The 22343-nt window shown below is 46.7% G+C and overlaps 1 protein-coding gene across 7 annotated transcripts in view; it reads right to left on the bottom strand.

The window, feature by feature from the left end:
• The window catches only part of LOC141273043 (zona pellucida sperm-binding protein 1-like), a 57322-nt gene that overhangs the window by 23522 nt on the left and 11457 nt on the right, over positions 1 to 22343 (bottom strand). For 4 of the 7 annotated variants that reach the window (XM_073684373.1, XM_073684378.1, XM_073684375.1 and 1 more), the window contains exons 2-6: positions 7851 to 7972; positions 2501 to 2936; positions 2282 to 2425; positions 1703 to 1878; positions 1527 to 1621 (exon numbers count right to left, since the gene is read on the bottom strand). In XM_073684373.1, the coding sequence (XP_073540474.1) occupies positions 1527 to 1621; positions 1703 to 1878; positions 2282 to 2425; positions 2501 to 2936; positions 7851 to 7972 (973 nt within the window). Of the gene's footprint in view, positions 1 to 1526; positions 1622 to 1702; positions 1879 to 2281; positions 2426 to 2500; positions 2937 to 7850; positions 7973 to 19944; positions 20043 to 22343 lie in introns of all 7 variants that reach the window. The other 3 variants (XM_073684371.1, XM_073684372.1, XM_073684377.1) reach the window with 2 other exon arrangements.

Below are 22343 nucleotides of genomic sequence, written 5' to 3'. Positions count from 1 at the left end.
CAAGAGGAAGATGAGACACCAGACCCAACAATGCAGACGAGCTGAAGGCTGCTATCAAAGCAACCTGGGCTTCCATAACACCTCAGCAGTGCCACAGGCTGATCGCCTCCATGCCACTCCGCATTGATGTAAAAGGAGCCCCGACCAAGTGTTGAATGCATTAACTGAACATACATTTCAGTAGGCCAACATTTCAAATTTTAAAAACATTTTTCAAGCTGTTGTTATAAAGTATTCTAATTTACTGAGATAATGACTTGTGTTTTCATTGGCTGCAAGCCATAATCATCAACATTAACAGAAAAACACTTGAAATATATCATAGAGTCATTACAAACAGTGATCCATGAGTGATTTTTTGTATTGAAAAACTGAAATTAATTGGTTGATCATATTCTAATTTGGTGATACATACATACATTTTGAACTTTTCAAGTCTATGGATCAGCGGTTTATCAGGAAGAAAAATGAAGCGCATGTTGAAAAGGACACCCTGCTTTTAGTGAAACATGGTGAGGACTCTGATGCTCTGGAGCTGCTTTGTTTCCACTGCCATTGGAAACCTGCAGTATGTGGAAGGCAAGATGAATTCCCTGATGCTGTATTGAATCCTTGGAGAAATCATGTCTTCAGGTTGGAAGGTAAACCATCAGCTTCCTCCAAGACCAGGATCTCAAGGTTTAGTTTCAGAAGTAGTCCTGGAAGATTCTGTAGTGGCCCTCACAGCCACCAAAGTTGAAAAAAAAACACTAAGATCTTTGTTGGGATTTGAATAACGTGATTGCAATGTGCAAACTCTAAAAAAGTTAATGAACTCGACACCATTGCCCATGAGGAATGGCCAACATTCTTCAGGATTGCTGCCACAAGCTGGTGTTTGGCTATACATCACGTTTGCAGAAGGTCATAACAGGGAAAATGTGCTCTACAAAGTACTAAAGACACTTCTTGTGAAGGGGGTTGAATAATTCAGAGTCTGAAGTAGTCAGTAAAAGTGATATTTTGAGAAACCACTTGTAATATTAGTTGTATTGAGCTACTTAAATTGTTCTTGATTGTCATAAAATAATGAAGACAGCAGAAAGTTTGTAATTTCAACTAACACTCCTAGTTTACAATGGGAGTTGAATAAGAATTTTTTTTATATAATTCTTCGAGATGGGAATGGGAAGTTGAGATTATGGAGGATGTCTTGGAACATTATCACATCTATTTCAATAATTTTGATTGCATAAACAGTGCCACCCTTGTCAAGTGAAATGAATGGGGCTGCAATACCAGACAACTTTGTCCGATTATGGAGACAACCCCCGTCATTCGACAAAGTTCAGCAGGATTTGGGCAGAACGTACCAAAAGTAATTTAAGTAGCTGTGAAGGGATGCAGGAAACTAGTTTTGCAACTATTGGGGACCAAAAGGTTGGAACCTCTTATACAGGTCACAGTGTGCAACATTTGTAAAGTCTTGACTATCAGAGACCAATATAGAAACAGCAGAAGCCCATACATATTAGAAAAACTCTTACGTGAGGCTGCTGTCTCGGGTGATGGATCCTAAAGGGGAGACCAGAACATCTTGCTTTGCAGTTAGAAACAGTTCGTACACCGGGCGTTCGAGAAACTGAAAGAAACAGACCACACTGATACAGCAACCTCAATGAGAGAGAGGACTTGTAAAAGGTCATAGAGAATGGTTTCTCACCCGGAGGGTGCTGCATGAAGATAGATGACCTTTAAATTCCAGGAAATCTCCTAACATTGTAGGTGAGGGACAAGTGCCAGGACCCAGAACAACTGAAGATAATCGCAGCGGAGGGTTTGTCACAAAACGAGACAATATCAGTTGGAAAAGCCCATCAGGAAAGCAGTGAATGGTTACTGAAGAAAACAAGGGGTATTTAAGCATCACATACTATCCATTTATACAAAGCTATTTGATGCCAATAATTTGTAACAGCCAGCTATTTTTAGAGACTATACCTGACCATTTGGCAGATTAAGCATTTAACCCAAAAACCACAATGCAGCAATATATTACAGTGCAGCGATGTATCAATTGACACCTATTTTAAAAGGGTCAATGCCTTTTGCTGTGTTTCCAATTACAGTTTTCTGTATATAACCTACATCTGTTATGCTAAATTCTGCAACTTTAAATAACCCCCAAGTATAGGGGTATTGGTGTGGAAGAAAGGCTATAGAAGATGGTCACTTGCATTGAGTAGTCCTGAAACTGCACTAGTAGATGTTTTAGGACAAACAACAATTTCCTAAAACTTACTAGTATGCCCATAGTAGCAAGGATTGATTGAGTCTACAGGGTCAAAGCAGCAACTGTAACCTAAACACACATCACGAGAGACCGTTGCATTTAGGCAAGTTATCCTCCCTGCTGGAATTACACACTGCGAAGTAGTCCACGCATCTGTGAAAAATTCAAAAAGGTATCAAAAGCAAGTTGCAAAATGTAGACAAAATCAGCCAGTGAATTTAATACTACCAGGAAACTGTGTGATTGGTACCAAATCCGTATGCTTCGAAGATGTGACTTTCTGTGACAATTCCTCAGTTTGATGTCCAGAGTGGGAAACCACATCTTTAGTGGTACCTACCACCATGGTTCTGAAGTCTTCTGTTGGCTGTGTTACAACTATGCCTTCATTGGTCCTACCAGTTATAATTTTGGCAGTTTTAATTGTAGGTGTCTGTATCGGTAACCTTGTTACAGTAGGACTTTCAGATGTTCTATTCTGTGTCGTTTTCCAAAGATGGACAGTAGTAATAGTAGTAGTAAGCTTAGACATTTTTGTACTGCGAGGTCTCTGTGTATGATTCATTCCTCTAGGACGTTTCAATTTTGGCTTTGGGCAAATTAGATCCAGGTCTTCAGATTTGGCTTGGCCAACCAGTCTTACACGAAGAAGCCAGTCTCCTTCCTGCAGGTTGAGCAGAGGACAAATCTTTAGATAGTACATACTTTATGAAAAACCTTCTTGTTCATTCACACATTTAGACATTTGTTCTGATTGAACAGCAAGATTAGTTGAGTGTTGGACTTGTACCTATAGAAAATACTGTACCTGACTCCACTACTGGCTACATTTTGTATTGTAAACAAGAACTCATGTAGCGTAGAATAAATGAGCATCTCTGTGTGTGACTATGGACCTGACAAGGACATATACAGTGGGTACGGAAAGTATTCAGACACCTTTAAATTTTTTCACTATTTCATTGCAGTCATTTGGTAAATTCTAAAAAGTTTTTTCTTCTCATTAAAGTACACTCTGCACCCCATCTTGACTGAAAAAAAAAAAACAAATGTAGAAATTTTTGCAAATTTATTGAAAAAGAAAAACTGAAATATCACATGGTCATAAGTATTCAGACCCTTTGCTCAGTATTGAGTAGAAGCACCCTTTTGAGCTAGTACAGCCATGAGTCTTCTTGGGAATGATGCAACAAGTTTTTCACACCTGGATTTGGGGATCCTCTGCCATTCTTCCTTGCAGATCCCCTCTAGTTCCGTCAGGTTAGATTGTGAACGTTGGTGGACAGACATTTTCAGGTCTCTCCAGAGATGCTCAATTGGGTTTAGGTCAGGGCTCTGGCTGGGCCAGTCAAGAATGGTCAGAGTTGTTCTGTAGCCACTCCTTTGTTATTTTAGCTGTGTGCTTAGGGTCATTGTGTGGTTGGAAGATGAACCTTTTGCCAAGACTGAGGTCCAGAGCACTCTGGAAGAGGTTTTCATCCAGGATATCTCTGTACTTGGCCGCATTCATGTTTCCTTCAATTGCAACCAGTCGTCCTGTCCCTGCAGCTGAAAAACACCCCCATAGCATGATGCTGCCACCACCATGTTTCACTGTTGGGATTGTATTGGGCAGGTGATGAGCAGTGCCTGGTTTTCACCACACATACTGCTTAGAATTATCACCAAAAAGTTCTATCTTCATCCCATCAGACCAGAGAATCTTATTTCTCATAGTCTGGGAGTCCTTCATGTGTTTTTGAGCAAACTCTATGCAGGCTTTCTCATGTCTTGCACAGAGAGGCTTTCGTCGGGCCACTCTGCCATAAAAGCCCCACTGGTGGAGGGCTGCAGTGATAGTTAACTTTGAGCAACTTTCTCCCATCTCCCTACTGCATCTCAGGAGCTCAGCCAGTCATCTTGGGGTTCTTTTTTACCTCTCTCACCAAGGCTCTTCTCCCATGATTGCTCAGTTTGGCTGTATAGCCAGGTCTAGGAATCCTTCTGGTGGTCCCAAACTTCTTCCATTTAAGGATTATGGAGGCCACTGTGCTCTTAGGAACCTTGAGTAATGCAGAAATTCTTTTGTAACCTTGGCCAGATCTATGCCTTGCTACAATTCTGTCTGAGTTCCTTGGACAGTTCCTTTCAGCTCATGATTCTCATTTGGTCTGACATGCACTGTGAGCCTTTCCAAATCAAGTCCTATCAGTTTAATTAAACACAACTGGACTCCAGTGAATGAGTAGAACGATCTCAATGAGAATCACAAGGAAATAGACAGAATGTGACTTAAATATGAGTGTCTGAGCAAAGGGTCTGAATACTTGTGATATTTCAGTTTTTCCTTAATAAATTTGCAAATATATATATATATATATATATATATATATATATATATATATATATATATATATATATATATATATATATATATATATATATATATATATATATATATATACATATATATACATACATACACACACTTCTGGGGTTTTTTCAGTCAAGATGGGTGCAGAGTGAACTTTAATGAGAAAAAAAGTGAACTTTAGAATTTACCAAATGGCTGCAATGAAACAGAGTGAAAAATTTTAAGGGGTCTGAATAGTTTCCGTATCCACTGTATAGGTACAATAAGTGCTAGTTGACAGTGGTTGCTGCATCCTTTAATGGGAACCTATCATGTCCCCAAACCCAGCAGCATTTCACATACAGCTCTGGCAAAAATTAAGAGACCACGGCAAAATTTTCATTCTCTCAGATTTTCCTCTTTATAGGTATATTTTTGAGTAAAATGTACATTGTTGTTTTAGTCTATAAACTACTGACAACATGTCTCCAAAATACAAGCTTTTTAGCTTTGAATTTATTTGCAGCAAATGATAAAAGTGTCAAAATACTAAAAAAGAAGCCGTGCTTTCAGACCTCAAATCACTCATGTTTTAACTCAGGAAGAGTTCAGAAATCAATATTTGGTGGAATAACCACGATTTTTAATCACAGCTTTCATGCGTCTTTGTATGCTTTCCACCAGTCTCTCACCGCTTTCCAATAGAAAACTGTTCAGTGGTCTCTTAATTTTTGCCAGAGCTGTATGTATGACTAAATTCCCTGCTTAGCCAGCCCTGTATAATGTTATTCAGTTAAATCAATGTTTTTTTAAAAAATAAATAAATTTTTTTTATAAAAAGGTTCACTTTTCCTATGCTAATTAGGACTTTGACTAGTCGATGGGGCGTTAGTTTCCCCAGACTAGTCATCCCTCTTTCCATGTTATTAAATAGCTTAAAAGAACACCACAGCAACCATATGTTCATTAAATGTATAACAAAAAGCTGAAATACTAATAGCTCTATGAGCAGCATTAATATGACTAATATTAGACCAATCGTTATTAATACTAGAAGAAGAGATGTCAAAACGACCAAATAGGTCATATTATAAATATAGAAAACTTTATTATCTCTTCAAATGTAGGCATCCCTACACTTAGACTATATGAATGGGCACATGTTGCACATTATGAGTAAGTGTAGTGATACCTACATTTGATGCTTTCCTCATGAGCAAGTGATTCACCTATGATAGGCATGATTACAATGGTTGGCACTACTGTGCGCAGCCGTCCCTTGTTTTTGTCTTTATTATAGGTGTATTCACCCAATGCATCTGCTTCTATTTATCCTGTGTGTATATAAGAGATATTATAAATTATAGAAAAATTTTATTATATGACCTGTTTTGTCATTGTGTTTGGTCGTTTTGACCATCTCCTCTTCTCTTTCCATGCCCCTATGGTCATCATCAGCAAATCTCGTGCAAATCATACTGCTGACTACAGAGGCGCAGCGACGCTGCCGAAATGAGCAGCACACGCAAGATTTGCAGCAGCTGCCGATGAAACCGGCTTGTGAAAATTATGTTATCACGCCCACAGGTGCGTGATAACTTGTAAAGAGGGCCGACTAGTCTGAGGAAACTAAAGCCCCATTAACTAGTCAAAGCCCTAATTAGCATAGGAAAAGCACACCTTATAAATGCTTTTTAAACGTGGATTTAAGTCAGGGGTGGGGAACCTCAGGCACATGGGCTGTTTACGGCTCGTAATGACCTTTTCTCCAGCCCCCAGGCAGATTCCTAGGGACCGCAGATCTTGGGTCGCAGCTGTGTTTTGATGACCACCGTTCCTTTAATCTCTTCTTGCTCTGAGCGCGCATGCAGCATTCACTACTGAACACCGAGACGCGTGCAGTGAAAGATTACGTCCTGACACCAATGCTTTGTAGGCAGAGTTAACACGATTGGTATGGCCCCCGAAGTATGGTATAAGTATTCGAATGGCCCTTGGCAGAAAAAAGGTTCCCCACCCCCGATTTAACATTAAAAAGGGCTGGTTAGGCAGGGAATTTGGTCACACGCATGTAAGGAGACAAGACATTGTGGAACCAGAACAGCGAGGAGGCGTGGCAGAGGGAAGGAGTTTGACAAGGACTCCGAGTACAGTGTTGTCAGGGAAACCAGCTCAGGAGAAAAACAGCGCGTGTGCAAGTTCTGACGCTGAAGAAAGAGACGGGAGGAGCAACAGCAGCAGCCGGAGCTCCTGTCAGGAAGAAAGGTGCCGCGTATCCGCCCAGCCCAGATGTTGATGGTCAAGCCCTGAAGACCCGAGCAACGCCAGTCAAGGTTCCCAGCCCAGACATCGGTCAACGGGACGAGAGCAGGTGGTGGCGGCACGGTTTTCAGACCTGTGTGCGCCAGTGGCAGGACATTGCAGAAGCTTTGGAGATGGCAGATCGAAGATTCACGGTCGGGCCGGCGACCAAGAAGGACACGCGAGAGGGACCGTTACCTCTGATAGGGACATATGGTACCAGCAGACGCCAGAGCAGCATCACGAAAGTGGATAGAGAGTTACAGGGGAAATGGGCAGCGAGTTGTGATAGGAACAGAGTATTGCCAAGGCTTTAAAAGACTGCCCGGTATAGTAAATGACAATATAGCTCCTCTTCCCTCCAGTAGATCATTTTAAACTACCAGTTTCTGAATTCTAGTGTATTCTGATAACATAATAAATTATGTAATTTTCTGCTTATTTTACTGTCATTTATTCCCATATGTCCAAAGCAAAAAAGAAGTATAATGTTAGATACCTCAACATTAATATAACCTGTACCCCTGTGTATTTTTGCTACATATTGAGGTGTTACCTCCCCTTTTTTTGGAGGTTATTTTTGCCCTGTCTGATTTTAATTTTAAGTTCATTTTTTAACCTCTTGATGTTTTTATTATGATCAATAAAGTACTAGATTTTAAACTTTTGCAATAAGAATCTCTTCCTATCTGATCGGTGGATAGACCAATATAGATTATGAGGTTATATTTATTTCACCGTTAAAGAAATGGTTACCATATAATACATGTTTTATAATATTAGTTGTTAAATAAAAGATGTTGTTCCGCCTGTGTCTCCACTGTTGCATTCTGGTACCTGTATTATACATATGTGAATGCTGCGGGGTTGGAGGGCATGCGGGACCTGACAGGTTCCCTTTAACCTAGGATTATTCATGAAGGTGGCTGTTACACTTTTACCCACCTTCCGAACAGATTGGCATATTGTGTAAGAAACGTAAAATATGCTTTCTCCTTTTGGTCCGCGTGTTGAGAGAACGCATTTTGACAGACAACCGTGTAGGTCATAGCCCATATCAAACTCATCTGTGGGGAAAAAAAAAAAGTTTAAAAAAACCCCAAAATACACACATTTCCCCAACATTACCATTTAGGTCCCCGAAATTAGGAGCATATCCTGAAATTATTATTCATGTGGCTTAGATACATAGTATATTTTGCCAATACAATCTAGGCATTTCATTTTCAATAGAGTTCATCCATGACAATGTCCGAGACATCCTAAATGGAGGGGCCATCTGTGACCTCTGGTGACAGCATATCATTGCTGGAGCCTGGTAGATTATAAAGACCAAGGAGGCGTTGATGGGAAGCAGAGGGGTAGTGGTATGCACTATTACTCATTTTAGAAAACTGGCATTTTGTGCAAAAATTATGCTGTTGGGCAACTTCAAGGGTGGTATGGTCATCGTGCGGTCTTACAGCAAACTGCCGCTGCTTATGTACAAGCCGCAAATTCGCCCTAATAGAGAAGAAAGATGATCACCCGTTTGGAATTCATATCCTTCATTTCCACTAAGGGAAAGAAAAAAAAAAGTATATTGTAGACCTTTAATCAGAGTAATCTCCAAAGCCCAGGAGATAGTAATATTTTTGTTTGGCTATAATGTTAGAAGCACAAATGCAGTTGTAATTACGCGAGTATTTTATTTTTTTGGAGCCAGACCCAGAAATGGATACAGAAAGGAGAAAGTAAAGAAAATCCTGATACCTCTTTTGCCAACACTCCTGTAAAAGCCCTCACAATTCTGGCCAGGGGGCACTTACAAATGTGCAGCTTTATTGCATTTAAAATATGGCAAGATACTGCAGAAGCCAGCGATTGGCTGCAGTGTTAGGTTCAATATATGTAAACAGCATACCAGTGGGAAAAGCCCGGGATCATTGGAAGGAGGGAGAGTAGAATATATTGAGTCTGTAGTATAGCTTTTAGGGTGCAGTCAGATGGCTGTAATACTCGCACAAGGATCGCATCGCTATCCTCGGACTGGCAATCGGCTGTCCTGACCTGAGTGTTACAGCATGCATTTCTATGCAGCTCTCACGGTCAGGTCTGGAGAGCCAATGGACAGTGAGGATTGTGATGCAGTAGTCAGACTGCGTCATTAATAGTTAACATGCCCAAAAAAAAAAAAAAAAATCGTATGCAAATGAGGGGGCTTCAGCACATCCTCAGTATGGCCATAGGTTCAGTGCACAATATTCTTCCTCAATTTGTATAATGCGCATGGTCATGGTTGACAACACTCAAGCAGTGTGGCGCCCTGCTGTGCATTGGTGCCACAGAACCCAGAAGGGTGCATGGATGGACTTCTCCACAAGAGGCCCTCACACATTCACACACCTCCACCCTACCACCTCAGACCAGCAGAGGGAGCCCATTAGGGATATATATATAGGGAGGGTGGAGCCAGGCAGCTCAGTTTAGCTTGTTTAGTTTAGCTCAGTTTAGAGCTGAGAGCGTGCGGACGCTCAGAGAGCAGCGAAGAGGCAGCATTCTGGCAGCTGTGCTTAGGCGAGCCAAGGCCTACAGCACGTGTGAAGGCCTAGTGAGGGCCTTGAGTGAGCCGAAGGCGAGAGGAGAAGGAAGAAGTAGCAAGGGGGCAGAGGAGCATACCAGGCTCACCCCGAGATATATACCGGACACCGGGTCCGTGCCTACAGGGACTCTACACCCAGTAGGGACTACCGGAACCCCTGGAGGACTACAGGTCCCAGGTTTGCCAAACACTGACTACAGTACCAGGGCTAGGAGTCACGGAGGCCCCAGCGTCCAGGGAGAGTGATCTCCAAAGAGAAGGCCCTACCACCAGGACAGCAGGTGCAAGGGAGAGAGAGACAGTAACCAAGCTAGGCCTAGTTCCAGGCAGGTCTGAAGCTTAGTGAGAAAGGCCACGGATCAGGAGGCCCTATACCCGCTCACTGGGGAGAGTCAAAAAGTGCACCCTTCGCCCGGAGTACCCTGGACCGTACCTGCACCATCACCAGTAAAAGTACTGAAGCTTACCCCCGTGTGAGTGTCCGTCTTTCCTCCGGGACCGTCCTGCCATCTCTCCCCTGCACCACCATCCATTACACCCCACGCTGCCCTGGAGCTAGCTCTACCTGTGGAGAGCCACACCATTCCTGCTGCCGTAACACCCGCTCCAGAGGACTGCTCCGCAGCGGTGGCACCCCTTTTGCCGCATTCCCCTTTTTACTGACAGCCCAGGGTCACGGACCGGGCCAGCCACCGTGATATCCCCCACCGGCATACGCAGAGGTCCGGCTGCCGAGTACTCCCACAGCCCAGGGGGCGCGTCAGCAGCATCTCTGCATGGACACAGCAACTGTGGTCAGTGTGTCATTGCTGGATCCAGTTTGTACTACTGAATGAAGGCGGTCTGACAAGATCCAGTGATCAGAGCCAGCAAAGACACTATATAAACGTGGCTGCAGTGTCCGTGTGCGGAGCTGCACTGTGTCATTGCTGGCTCCTAAATGCTGCTCCCAGCACTGTACTGCAGATGGAATCCAGCAATAACACTGTTGCATTGCAGGAGCAATATTTTAAGGTTTTCATTGACGAGGGCTTGAGTTTCACTGTACGAGTTGTATTTGTTAATGGCACCATTAAGGTAGATATAAGTCATTTCTATTGAGAGAAACAGGACAAAAATAGTGTGTTTTAAAGTTTATGCTTTAACCCTGTGGTACTATTTATTTATTTAACTCACTTATATAGCACCATTAATTCCACAGTGCTTTACAGACATTATGGGCACTGTCCCCATTGGGGCTCACAATCTAAATTCCCTATCAGTATGTCTTTGGAGTATGGGAGGAAACCCAGGCAAACACGGGGAGAACATACAAACTCCTCGCAGATATCGTCCTTAGTGGGATTTGAACCCAGGACCCCAGCACTGCAAAGGAACAGTGCTAACCACTGAGCCACCATGCTGCCTATTTGGGTCTATTTGACCAGAAAAAAAAAAAAAGTTTGTGAAGCTGCAGATTATGAGGATCTGTAAATCATGGCTAGGCAAGTTTGTTTATGCATAGATGCCATTATTTATTTTATCTCTGTATGAAATAATTGTTACATGTGTACTGTTCGGGTCAATATGACCCGATAGTCTTTTATACAGATCGCCTGCCATATTTTCAGCCACAAACGATTTATAGTATTATTGTGGATTTATTGCATCTACTATTGTTTATCAATTTTTCCAGTTCCTGCAGATCCGTGCGCTTAATACGTTTGCAAGTTATTGCAGACGGATGGGCTTTGAGTAGTGATGAGAGAGCACTAAAATGCTAGATGCTCGGGTCGAGCACATTGGAATACTTGGATGCTCGACCAGAGCAACGAGCCCAATGCAAGTCTATGGGAAAAACTAGCATTTTTCAGGCGGCTCCCCCCGGCGGTCTGCAGAGGGCCTAAAAATTGCCCATATCGATTGGAACAGTGCTCAAATGACATGGGAACAGCATGGGGAAGACCCCTAGAAGCATTTCTGACTCCCAGGTCACTTCTGTCAACAACGTTGTCAGAGGTATTACACCACTTTAACCCTAGAATGCATGACCATAAAAATCTACACTTTCACATACCTGGGGCCTTTTAGGCCCGTGTGCAAATAACATGGAATAACTCAAACAAAAATGACAAAACTATCTACCTGAGGAATACCTAGAGTTTCAAAATTCTAACTAAAGTAATCTTCCACAAAATAGAACACAATTAACAGGGCGGGCCTGCGAGGCCCTAGGTATGCGTTCTAGGGTTAACGGACTCACAGTAAAACGAAACCAAAATGGATTTTCCTGGGAAATATGTTAAGAAATATCCTTTCCAGGGTAATGAGTTGTACTATATGGCAAAATAAATAACCAAAAATACTCCTCCACACCTTGGGCTATGTTCACACGTAGCGTTTTTGATGCGTTTTTTTCACTTTTGCATTGCTTTCAGCCGTGACAAATGCATTCACCAGGAAATGTCATTTTAACATTTTACAACCTTATCTGGCCATGCGGTGTGCGAGATATCATCAAACACATCGTGTTTCATTTATGAAGGAAGGACTCAGTCATAAAGCCTATTTTTATAGGGCCATCAGGCGGCTATGTTTTATTGTTCCCATTACTAAAGAGTGGGTCTCCTATACTGTTACTGCATACGCAGTGAGTGGCAGGGCTGCCCAAAATTTGGATGCACCCCAATACCCCTATGAAGAGACTTAGAGGAAGGCCTCCTGAAAACAATGTTCCCATTATTAGGAAGTAAGTCTCCCATTGTGTTTGCCTATGCAGTGAATGCAAGGGTTGCCAAAAATTTGGAGGCACTCCAATGCCCCTTGGAAGAGACGTGGAGGAGGGCTTCATAAAAAAAAAAAAAAATGTTCCCATTAGAAAGGAGCGGGCCTCCTATACTTGTAATGCCCAAGTGTATGGGCTGACAAACATTTACCCCTGGGGGGTATACATGAACATACTGTATAATTTTTTTTTTTTTTTTTACGGGCATCATAAACACACTTTAAAAAAATTATGTGGGTGTTGCATCACGGACCACGGTCACCCTGGTGATATGGTGGTGGAGGATGAGGAGAAGGAGGAAGATAAGAGGAAATAGCCAAAATCAGGACGCGTATACCTTTGTGTGGGTGCGAAGAGGTGCATGGGAATACACCTCCCAAGAAAAGACACTGGATTTGAGTTTATGTTACGCTGCTCTCATTCGGTGGTGTTGAGAAGTCTGGCCCAATCCAGCCCTTGTTCATTTTTATAAGAGTCAGCCTGTCAGCATTTTCAGTTGACAGGCGGATGCGCTTATCGGTTATAATTCCACCGGTGGCACTAAAAACCTGCTCTGAAAACGCTGGCGGCAGGGCAGGCCAGGACCTCCAAGGCATAGAGAGCCAGTTCATTCCACATATCCAGCTTGGATACCCAATAATTATAAGGGACAGAGGAATCACGGAGGACTTTGGTACGGTCGGCAAGGTACTCCCTCAGCATCTTCTCAAACTGTGCACTCCTTGTGAGAGTACCCCGCGCCTCAGGGCCTATGCGATGGGAGGGTCTGAGAAAACTCTCCCAGAACTTTAACAGTATTCCCCTGCCTCTGCTGGATTGAAGTTGTGTCTCTCTCGCCTGTACTCCTTGGTTGTCCAACGAAGTGTGCCCTCTGCCACCAGCGTTTTCAGATGGGAATTTTTTTTTAATAGTTCCGCAACAAGGGCCTTCTGGTACAGCCCCATTTTTGTAGACCTGTCCGCCTCAGGAATAAGAGATATAAAGTTCTCCTTTAGTGTGGGTCTAGAAGTGTCACCAACCAGTAATGACTGTCACCCAAAATTTTGAGAACGCGAGGGTCATGGGAAAGGCAGCGTAACAAACTCAGCCATGTGTGCCAGACTACTAACAGGCAAGACTTCCGTGTCCTCACCAAGAGGATGACTGACCATGCACTCCTCCTCCTCTCTGTCCTCTGGCCATCCACGCTGAACACACAGTATGAAGCTGTGCAGGTAGTACCGTCAATAGCACATGAAACTAGCTCCTGTTCTTCCTCCTTCTCTTCCTTATTGTCACCCAATCCACGTTGGGATGAGATGAGGCTGGACTGTGCGTAATCACCCTGTATGTCCATCTCATCGTGCTCCGCCTGCAATGCATCCTCTTTGATTGTGAGCAGAGAGCGTTTCAGAAGACAGAGAAGCGAGATGGTGACGCTAAATTATGGCATCATCGCCGCTCACCATCTTGGTGGAGTCCTCAAAGTTTTGGAGGATGGTACACATGTCTGACATCCATGTCCACTCCTGAGGTCTTATGTGTGGAGTCTGAACTGAATACAGACAGCCTTGTTGATGCTGGTACTCAACAACTGCCCTCTTCTGCTCACAAATCCTTCCCAACACGTGGGGACGTCACACACCAGTCTGTGAGCCGGAAGCTGCAAAGGCTGCTGAAGCACGGCAAGGACAGCGGAAGCTGTAGGTGACTTTCTAAAATGGGCACACAGGCGGCGTACTTTAACAAGCAGATCCGGCAGCTCCGAGTAGGATTTGAGAAACCACTGAACCACGAGGTTAAGCACATGGGCCAGGCATGGTACGTGTGTGAGCTTGCCTCGCCTCAGAGCCGCCACCAGGTTCCGTCCATTGTCACACACGACCATGCCTGGCTGTAGGTTCTGCGGTGTGAGCCACAGATCTGCCTGCTCTTTCAGAGCTGTCCACAACTCTTCAGCATTGTGCGGTTTGTCACCTAAGCATATTAGCTTCACCACAGCTTGTTGCCGCTTGGCCGAGGCAGTGCTGTAGTGCTTCCAGCTTGTGACTGATATGGTCATTTCGAAGATGGAGACTGAAGAGGAGGAGCAGGCTGAGGAGGATGAGGTGCAGGAGCTGTAGACCATGGGGGCAACCCTGATTGACCCAGGGCCCGCAATCCTTGGCGTCGGGAGGACGTGTTCCGTTCCAATGTCCGACTGGGTCCAGGCTTCCACTATGTTAACTCAGTGTGCCGTCAGCGAGATGTACCGTCCCGGCCCACGAGCACTTGCCCACGTGTCCATGGTTAGGTGGACTTTCCCGGTAACTAGCCGTGCCCTCAACAACGCAATGTTTTGGGACACGTGCTTGTGTAATGCGGGGATGGCACATCGGGAGAAATAGTGGTGGCTGGGGACAGAGTACCGAGGAACGGCCGCCGCCATCAGGTTGCAGAATGCTTCAGTCTCCACGAGTCTAAAAGGCAACATTTCGAGCACAAGCAGTCGTGAAGTGAGAGAATTTAGTAGTGTGGCCTGTGGGGCGTTGGCTGCATATTTGCGCTTGCGTTCCAAGGACTGGGGTATGGACAACTGAATGCTGCGCTGGGACAAGGACGTGGTTCCTGATGCTGCTACTTGAGAGTGTGCAACGACAGGTGCAGGGCAGGAGGCATCTTCGCATTCACCATGGACAGGGGATTGGCTTGCATGCACAACAGCAGAAGAAGCAAAGGTGCCACCCACAGACACTGTTCCTGGACCCTGGGGTTCGGCCCACAAAGTCGGGTGCTTTGCTGCCATGTGCCTGATCATGCTGGTAGTGGTCAGGCTGGTTGTTTGTCCACCTCTGCTGATGCTGGCCTGGCAGGTGATGCAAATGGCCTTTTTGGGGTTATCGGCAGAGTCTTTAAAAAACAACCAGACTAAGGAAGACCTAACAGTTGTACTGGCAACTTCCTTCATGTTGGTGTGACGGGGAACGGTTGCCTGCCTTCTGTCTGCGGCCACCACACTGCTTCTTCCTGCCTGTTGGGGTGCTCTGCCTTTCTCCCCCTGTGTGCTGCTCTCCTCACTCTGCATGTCCTCCTGCCAGGTTGGGTCAGTTACTATATCATCCACCACCTCGTCTTCCACTTCCGCACCCTGGTTCTCCTCCTGACTTTCTGGCAATTGTGTCTCATCATCATCCACCTCTTGTGACACTTTCCCACCGTCGCCTTGGTATGACCATGGCTGCTCAAATATTTGGGCATCGCTACATGCGATCTCCTCTTGCCCCGCTTCAAGTGGACCGGGCGAGAGGCCCGAATCTATAAATGGAAAAGTGAACAGCTCTTCAGAGTGTCCAAGTGTGGGATCATTTGTCTCGGAGCACTCGGCATGGTGGGAGGAAGGAGGATCAGGGTGAGGAATATGCAGTCCAGACTCACAGCTACTGAGACTTGACCATGTGGTGGTGGCTAAGTGACTGGAAGCATTATCCGCTATCCAACCAACAACCTTTTGACACTGCTCTGGGTTCAATAGTGGTGTGCTGCAGTCCCCTAGGAATTGGGACAGGAAGGTCGGGCGAGAAGATGTGGGTGTTTGTTGTGGCACAATTTCAGCTTGCCCACGGTCTTGGCCTCTGCATGCACCATCACGTCCAGTTCCCAATTCCTTGCCACATGCCTTGCCCATTTTAAATGGAGGACAATATCTTCCACGCTCACTACAAATGATTTTATTTGGAGCAAACATATATGTGATCGGTGTGACGGACAAACCAGTTTTAAATACCTAGCCTGTAGATAACCATTTTGAACAGCAATCTGGTGTCAATTGCTTCACTGACACACTGAAACAAATTTTTAATGGAGGCCAAAAATGGCAGTAATTTCTGAAAACGTATATGTGATCCGTGAGATGGAGAAAACCGTTTTAAATAGCTGGATTTTTAGCGCTGTAATATGGAAAGGACCTGGCTGTATTCTGCAGTGCCAACAAGTAAATGGTGCAGATAAAAAGCAATCCAGAGAACATAGTTTAAGCAAATAATGAGGATTAAGATCCAAAAAAAATTATTCCTGGCCCCTGAGACCTGGGCATTTGTCTAGAAATATCTAACAGCAGCAGAAGGCAGAACTGGAGCTCTTTTATTATAAAAATATAAAACAAACCATAAAAACACACTACACAAAGAACCAAGACACAAACCCCAACGAAACACAAACAAATCCAAAATTATAATGTCCAGTATAAATTATAAAGCAAAGCAAAAAAATGTCCTACAATGTTCATAACATAAAATCCATTTCCCAAAATCCCCCCAGCAAGGGAAGACCTTAAACCTTTTTTTCCAAAAATATCCCCTTCCAACATTCACTCCACATTCATACCTAAACCCCCAAAACAAAACAACAAACTGGCCCACTGCCAAAAACAAAGAAATAGGCCACCTGGCCGAAACAAAACTTAATACACAGCAAACCTTTTTTTTGTAGTTTTTTATATTATTATTTATTTTATTTTTTTTTTATTTTTTTTTTCCCCACAAACAACGGGTCCTTTTTCCCGCATCCCGTAGGACGTCCATTCTCCCAAAAACCCCTCCCCCTCCCCCCCTGAAACCCCCCACCCAACCTACACTAACCCCCCCGTGCGCAAATTACACATACATACAATACACAAAACTATACATGTATATACAGTACTCAACATAACCAAAGCAAACACAACAATAGCACAATATAAACAAATGACCATAACCATGAACAAAAGTCAGACCCAAGTTCAGTACTTGCAAGCCCTATATTCGGGTTTCCAATACCGTAAAACAAAAAACTATAATGTGAGGGGAGCAGCCCACCACCAGGAAACTGGAGACTACCGAGGTTCTCACCCTAATCTAGCACACAAACACCCTGTCCCTCCCTATTAAAGAAAAAGAAAAACCTGTCCCTACCGCCCTACCAATCTATCCCTACCTGTCCCTACCTGTCCCTCTCTGACCCTCACTACCAACCTAATGCTAACTACCTATCCCTAAAGACTGTCCCTACCTGTCCCTCCCTGACCCTACACATCCACCTGACCCTACAAATAAATATAAAATATAGAAAGGACTAAACTAACCCTATCACAGACACACATACCCTAACTCTCCCTAGGGCACATTAAATGAGAACCCCCTCCATAGAAGGGAAGCCCTCCCTGCACCCAGCCTCTCATACTCCAGCGAGCGCACTTTTGCCAGGTCACCCAGGATGTTCCTAATCACCTCTTCCCGGGGGAGGACTTTATGCTGGGTGGACACTAAACACCGTGCATTCCACGTGTAAAACCTAGTCACTAAACTAACTAAGAAGACAGTGCCCCGATCTCGGCCACCAAGGGACCTGAATGTCCCATAGGCCCACTCCGCATAGGAAAGGCCTGCCAGCCTAGGCCAGCCAATGGAAGCACCCACCCTACTGTAGACCTCTGTATTAAAGGGACATTGAAGCAGGAAGTGCTCCATGCTTTCAAGCATGCCGCCACACTCCTCGCGGGGACAATCCCGGTCATCAGAGTTCCTGTACTTCAGGTTGCCCCTCACATACAGTCTCCCATGGAAGCAGCGCCAAGTCAAGTCCCAAAACTTCAAGGGGATCCGCTTAGAGTTTAATAACCCGAGCCCCACCTCCAGATCCCGGCTTGGGCAATCCCTGAGGGCCAGGGGCTTCTGGAAGTGGGTCAACAAAACCCTATTGTCAAGTAACCTCCTTGACAAGGTCCTGATCTCCCACACTCCCAGACCCCACCGGCGGATCGCCTTCACAACCAGGGTAGCATAAGCCGGAAGATGCCCATGAGGCGTGCGAAGGTCCTTCACCCGCCCTCCTGTCTCCCATTCCTGGAAGAAAGGCCGAAACCACCCCCTACAGGAGAATACCCACGGAGGAGCCCTCTCTAACCAGAGGTTGGCGATGTTTGCCTTAAGAAAGGTGTTTACTAGAAACACCACCGGGTTGACCATACCCAACCCTCCTAGTCTCCTTGTGCGGTACGTGACCTCCCTCTTGATCAGGTTCAGCCTATTCCCCCATAATAGTTGGAAGAACAGGCTGTAGACCCGTGTCCAAAGAGGTTCTGGCAAGATGCAGACGCTGCCCAGGTATATTAATAAAGGGAGCAAATACCCCTTGGCCAGGTTAACCCTTTCCCTCAGGGTCAAGGACCAACCCTTCCACTGATCCACCTTCTGGGCGGCAATCTTAAGTCTGCCCTCCCAGTTTTGCTGGGGATAGTCCCCCGGGCCGAAACTGATGCCTAAAATTTTTGCTGTGGCCTGAGGCCCTGGAAGGGTGTCCGGGAGATCGAAACTTGGATCTCCCCCTCCCAGCCAGAGACTCTCACACTTATCCCGGTTGATCATGGACCCAGAAGCCACCGAGTAGCGCTCAACTTCAGACATGACCCAGTCCGCCTCCTCTCTCGAGGATACAAAGAGGGAAACGTCGTCGGCGTACGCCACTACCCTCAAGGTGGCCTCTGGCTCCGCCCGGTCCATCCCGACTCCCACCAACGGTCCGCGTTCCACTCTCCTTAAAAAGGGGTCGATCGCGAACACGTATAACAGTGGGCTCAGAGGACAGCCCTGGCGGACACCAGACCTCACCTCAAAAGGGGGTCCGACCCAACCGTTCACAAGCGGAAAAGTCTCTGCCCCATTGTATAATACTCTCAACCAAACAAACCTCCCGGGCAGACCGTACCTCAGAAGGACGGACCAGAGGTACTCATGGTTAACCCGGTCAAAGGCCTTCGCCTGGTCTAAGGACAGCAAGTACCCCTTCCAGAGACCTGCCCTGCCCTGCTCCACTGCCTCTCGGACACCGAGCACAGCACTAAAAGTACTGCGGCCTGGAACAGAGCAGTGCTGGGCCCCCGAAAGGAGCCAGGGTGCAAACTTCACCAATCGATTGAAAAGCACCTTTGCCAGAACCTTTCGGTCCGTATCGAGAAGCGCTATGGGACGCCAATTCTCAATACGGGACGAGTCTTTACCCTTTGACAGGATAATCAGGGCGGACTTCCTCATTGAACCGGGAAGAATGTCCGAGGAGAGACATTCATTAAAAACCTCAGTCATGAGGGGGACCAAAGAGTCCCTAAAAGTCCTGTAAAACTCGGATGTTAAGCCATCCGGACCGGGCGATTTTTTGGGCCGGAGCCCATCAATGGCCCGTCTCACTTCCTCTTCCCTGATTGCTTCTGCCAAACCATGAAGAGAGGGGTCATCCCCTGGTTCAGGGATGGTTTCAGCCAGGAAAGCCGACATCTCATCCCGATCTGGATCCCTCCTTCCCAAGAGATGCGAGTAGAAGGATCTGACCACCTCCAGGATCCCTGATTTGGATCTGTTCAGGGAACCTGTACTGTCGATCAGTCCTGTTACCATCTTGCAACTCACTGACATCCTGCAGTTCCTGTAGGGGTCGGGCGAGCGGTACCTCCCGAAATCCCTCTCAAAAACTAAGGATGTGTGCCTATCATACTGGCACCCCTTGAGCAAGGCCTTCACCCTGGAGATTTCCTCACGGTCCCCTCCAGTCGAGACGAGCTGCTCGCGTTTCCTCCCCAGCTCCCGATACAGGCGGTACCTGTTCAGGCCTCTGAGGCTCGAAAGCTGACGGAAGAACCCCGCAACCCTTGTTTTGAAGATCTCCCACCACTCAGACTTACTGCTACAGAGACCCAAGAGAGGCACCTGGCTCTGAAGAAATTCCTCAAAGGATTGTCTCACATCCGCTTCTTCCAACAGGGACGAATTCAGCTTCCATAGGCCTCTCCCTATCCGGGGAGTCTCTGCAACATTCAAAGAAAAGGAAATGAAACAGTGATCGGAGAATTCCACCTCAACAGCGGACACTGCAGAAGAGACGGCTTCCTCCTTTAAAAAAAAACCTATCTATCCTAGACCTACAACTACCCCTATGAAAGGTGAAACCCCCGTGACCTGGGGTGTGCCGGATGTGGACATCCACCAGGCGAGCTTCGCTTGCTATGCTGTTAAGGGTATTACTATCAAAAGCCAGCCTTCGGTCTCCGGGGCCTCCCCTATCACGGGGTCTAGTTATAGTATTAAAGTCCCCACCGAAGACCACCTGCCGGCTGGTAAAAAGATAGGGCTTGATCTTCAGGAAGAGACATTTACGGTCCCACTCTGACTGTGGACCATAGATGTTAATGAGCCGGAGCTCCTGTCCCCCCATGAAGACGTCAAGGACCAAGCACCTCCCCATTTCTACCTCGATCACCCGTCTGCATTCCACCGAAGCGGCCTTAAAAAGGACCGCTACCCCGCTATACGGCTCGGCCGCAAGAGACCAGTATGAGGGCCCGCACCTCCACTCCCTCCTTGCTTTGTAAATGGCCCCCATGTCCGTTAGTCTGGTCTCCTGCAAAAATAAAATGTCAGCCTCAACTCGGTTGAAAAAATCAAAGGCCATAAATCTGGCCGCATCTGACTTTATACTGGCGACATTAATCGACGCCAGAGTCAACGGGGTAGGTTCCGCCATCATGGGTGATTGAGTTAGACGGCCTTCTTTTTAACCGCACCCCTCAATTTACTTTTTTCACCCTCAGAGGAGGAGCCAGACTCTCCCCTCCTCTTTAGTGACACCGAGGTGTCCATAGCACCCGTCACCACCTTCCCAGTACCGGGTTCCTCACCCCTGGACCCCAGGGCAGTCCCCCCCCCCAGAGGAAAGTGAGCCCTCCGGAGGACGGACCCCGCCGCTCCCTGAAGGCACCTCAGATGTTACCGCCGGACCCTCACCCCCGACCTCCGACACAGCAGAGTCATCGAGGGCATGGAACCGGTTGGAGAGGGGGATCAGAGGGGAGCCAGTGAGCCCTTCCGTAGGCACCTTAGTGGCCAGGGGGGGGGGGGCTTAGATGTTTTTGCCCCTTTTCGGTTCCTCCTCCGACTCTTACTGGTCTTACTGTCACCTTTTGTTTTAGGCTGCTCCACCACCTCCTCGTCCAGACTTTCATACTGGGAGGAGTCATCAGAAGCAGCCACCTCCTCCCTCTCCATCCTCCTGATCTCCTCGCTCACCGCCTCCTCCCCCAGGGCCTCAGGGGCACCGGCTGCCGCTTCCGAGGAGGGTACAGACATCACCCCAGTCGCCTGGGGCTTATCCTGCCCCCTACCCCCACGGCGCCTCACCTGATGCCACTGGTGGGCAGATGTACTGGCCACGCCTTCCTTCACCGGCCCTTCAGCTCCTCTCCCGCCCCCACCTCCAGCTCCAGCAGAGGATGCACCGCTGGGGACCCCCCCATGGCTCTCCCCCACCTGACCAGAGATGGTGTTAGAAAAGGAGCGGGGGCAGTGGCTGTACGGGTGACCTAGGTCACCACACAGGTGACACCTAATGTCACCACAGGCCGCGGCAAGATGACCTACCCCGCCACACAAGGCACATTTCTGCACCTTGCAGCCCGCGCTGAAGTGGCGGGGATCACCGCACCTGTGGCAGACCTTTGGTTGCCCCTGGTAGAAGATCAGGATCCTGTCCCTCCCCAGGAATGCTGAGGAGGGGATGTGGGTGACAGTACCGCCTGAGACCTTCAACCTCATCATGAAGGTCCAGCCCCCTGACCAGATGCCAAACTCGTCCCTGTTCTTTTTTGGGACGTCCGTGACCTCCCCATAGCGGGAAAGCCACGTCATAATATCGACCCCAGAGAGCGACTCGTTATTAGTTAGAACGGTCACTCTCTTTACTCCATTTTGGCGAGACACCGCCTGCACGGCAAAGTCTCGCCAGCCGGGCTCCCCCTTCACCAGTTCAAAATTCGACCAAAAAAGCTCTAGGCCCTCCGGCCGAACAAAACTGATGTCGAAGATGGGGGTACCAAAAGGATGGATCAGGGCAAATATGTCAGTCGCCCTGAAGTTCATCTTCAGGAGGAGCTCCACGACCCTTGCTCTTGGCGGGCACGCTTCACTGCCCCTCCACCGAAGACGAACTACATTCCTCCTGGCCACCCCCTGCCCGGCTGTCGGGAGGGACCACGCTGTCTCCCCCTCCTTTTTATCTTGGAAGGCGGCCAGGCCATGTCTATCTAGCCAAAAGGCCAGGTCCACCTCTCTTC

Source organism: Phyllobates terribilis, unplaced genomic scaffold, assembly GCF_046119375.1.
Source record: "Phyllobates terribilis strain yellow unplaced genomic scaffold, ASM4611937v1 Scaffold_5__5_contigs__length_657084704, whole genome shotgun sequence".
Lineage (NCBI taxonomy): Eukaryota > Metazoa > Chordata > Amphibia > Anura > Dendrobatidae > Phyllobates > Phyllobates terribilis.
The sequence above is the reverse complement of the archived record's forward strand: the minus strand, read 5'-3'. Positions and strand labels throughout refer to the sequence as shown.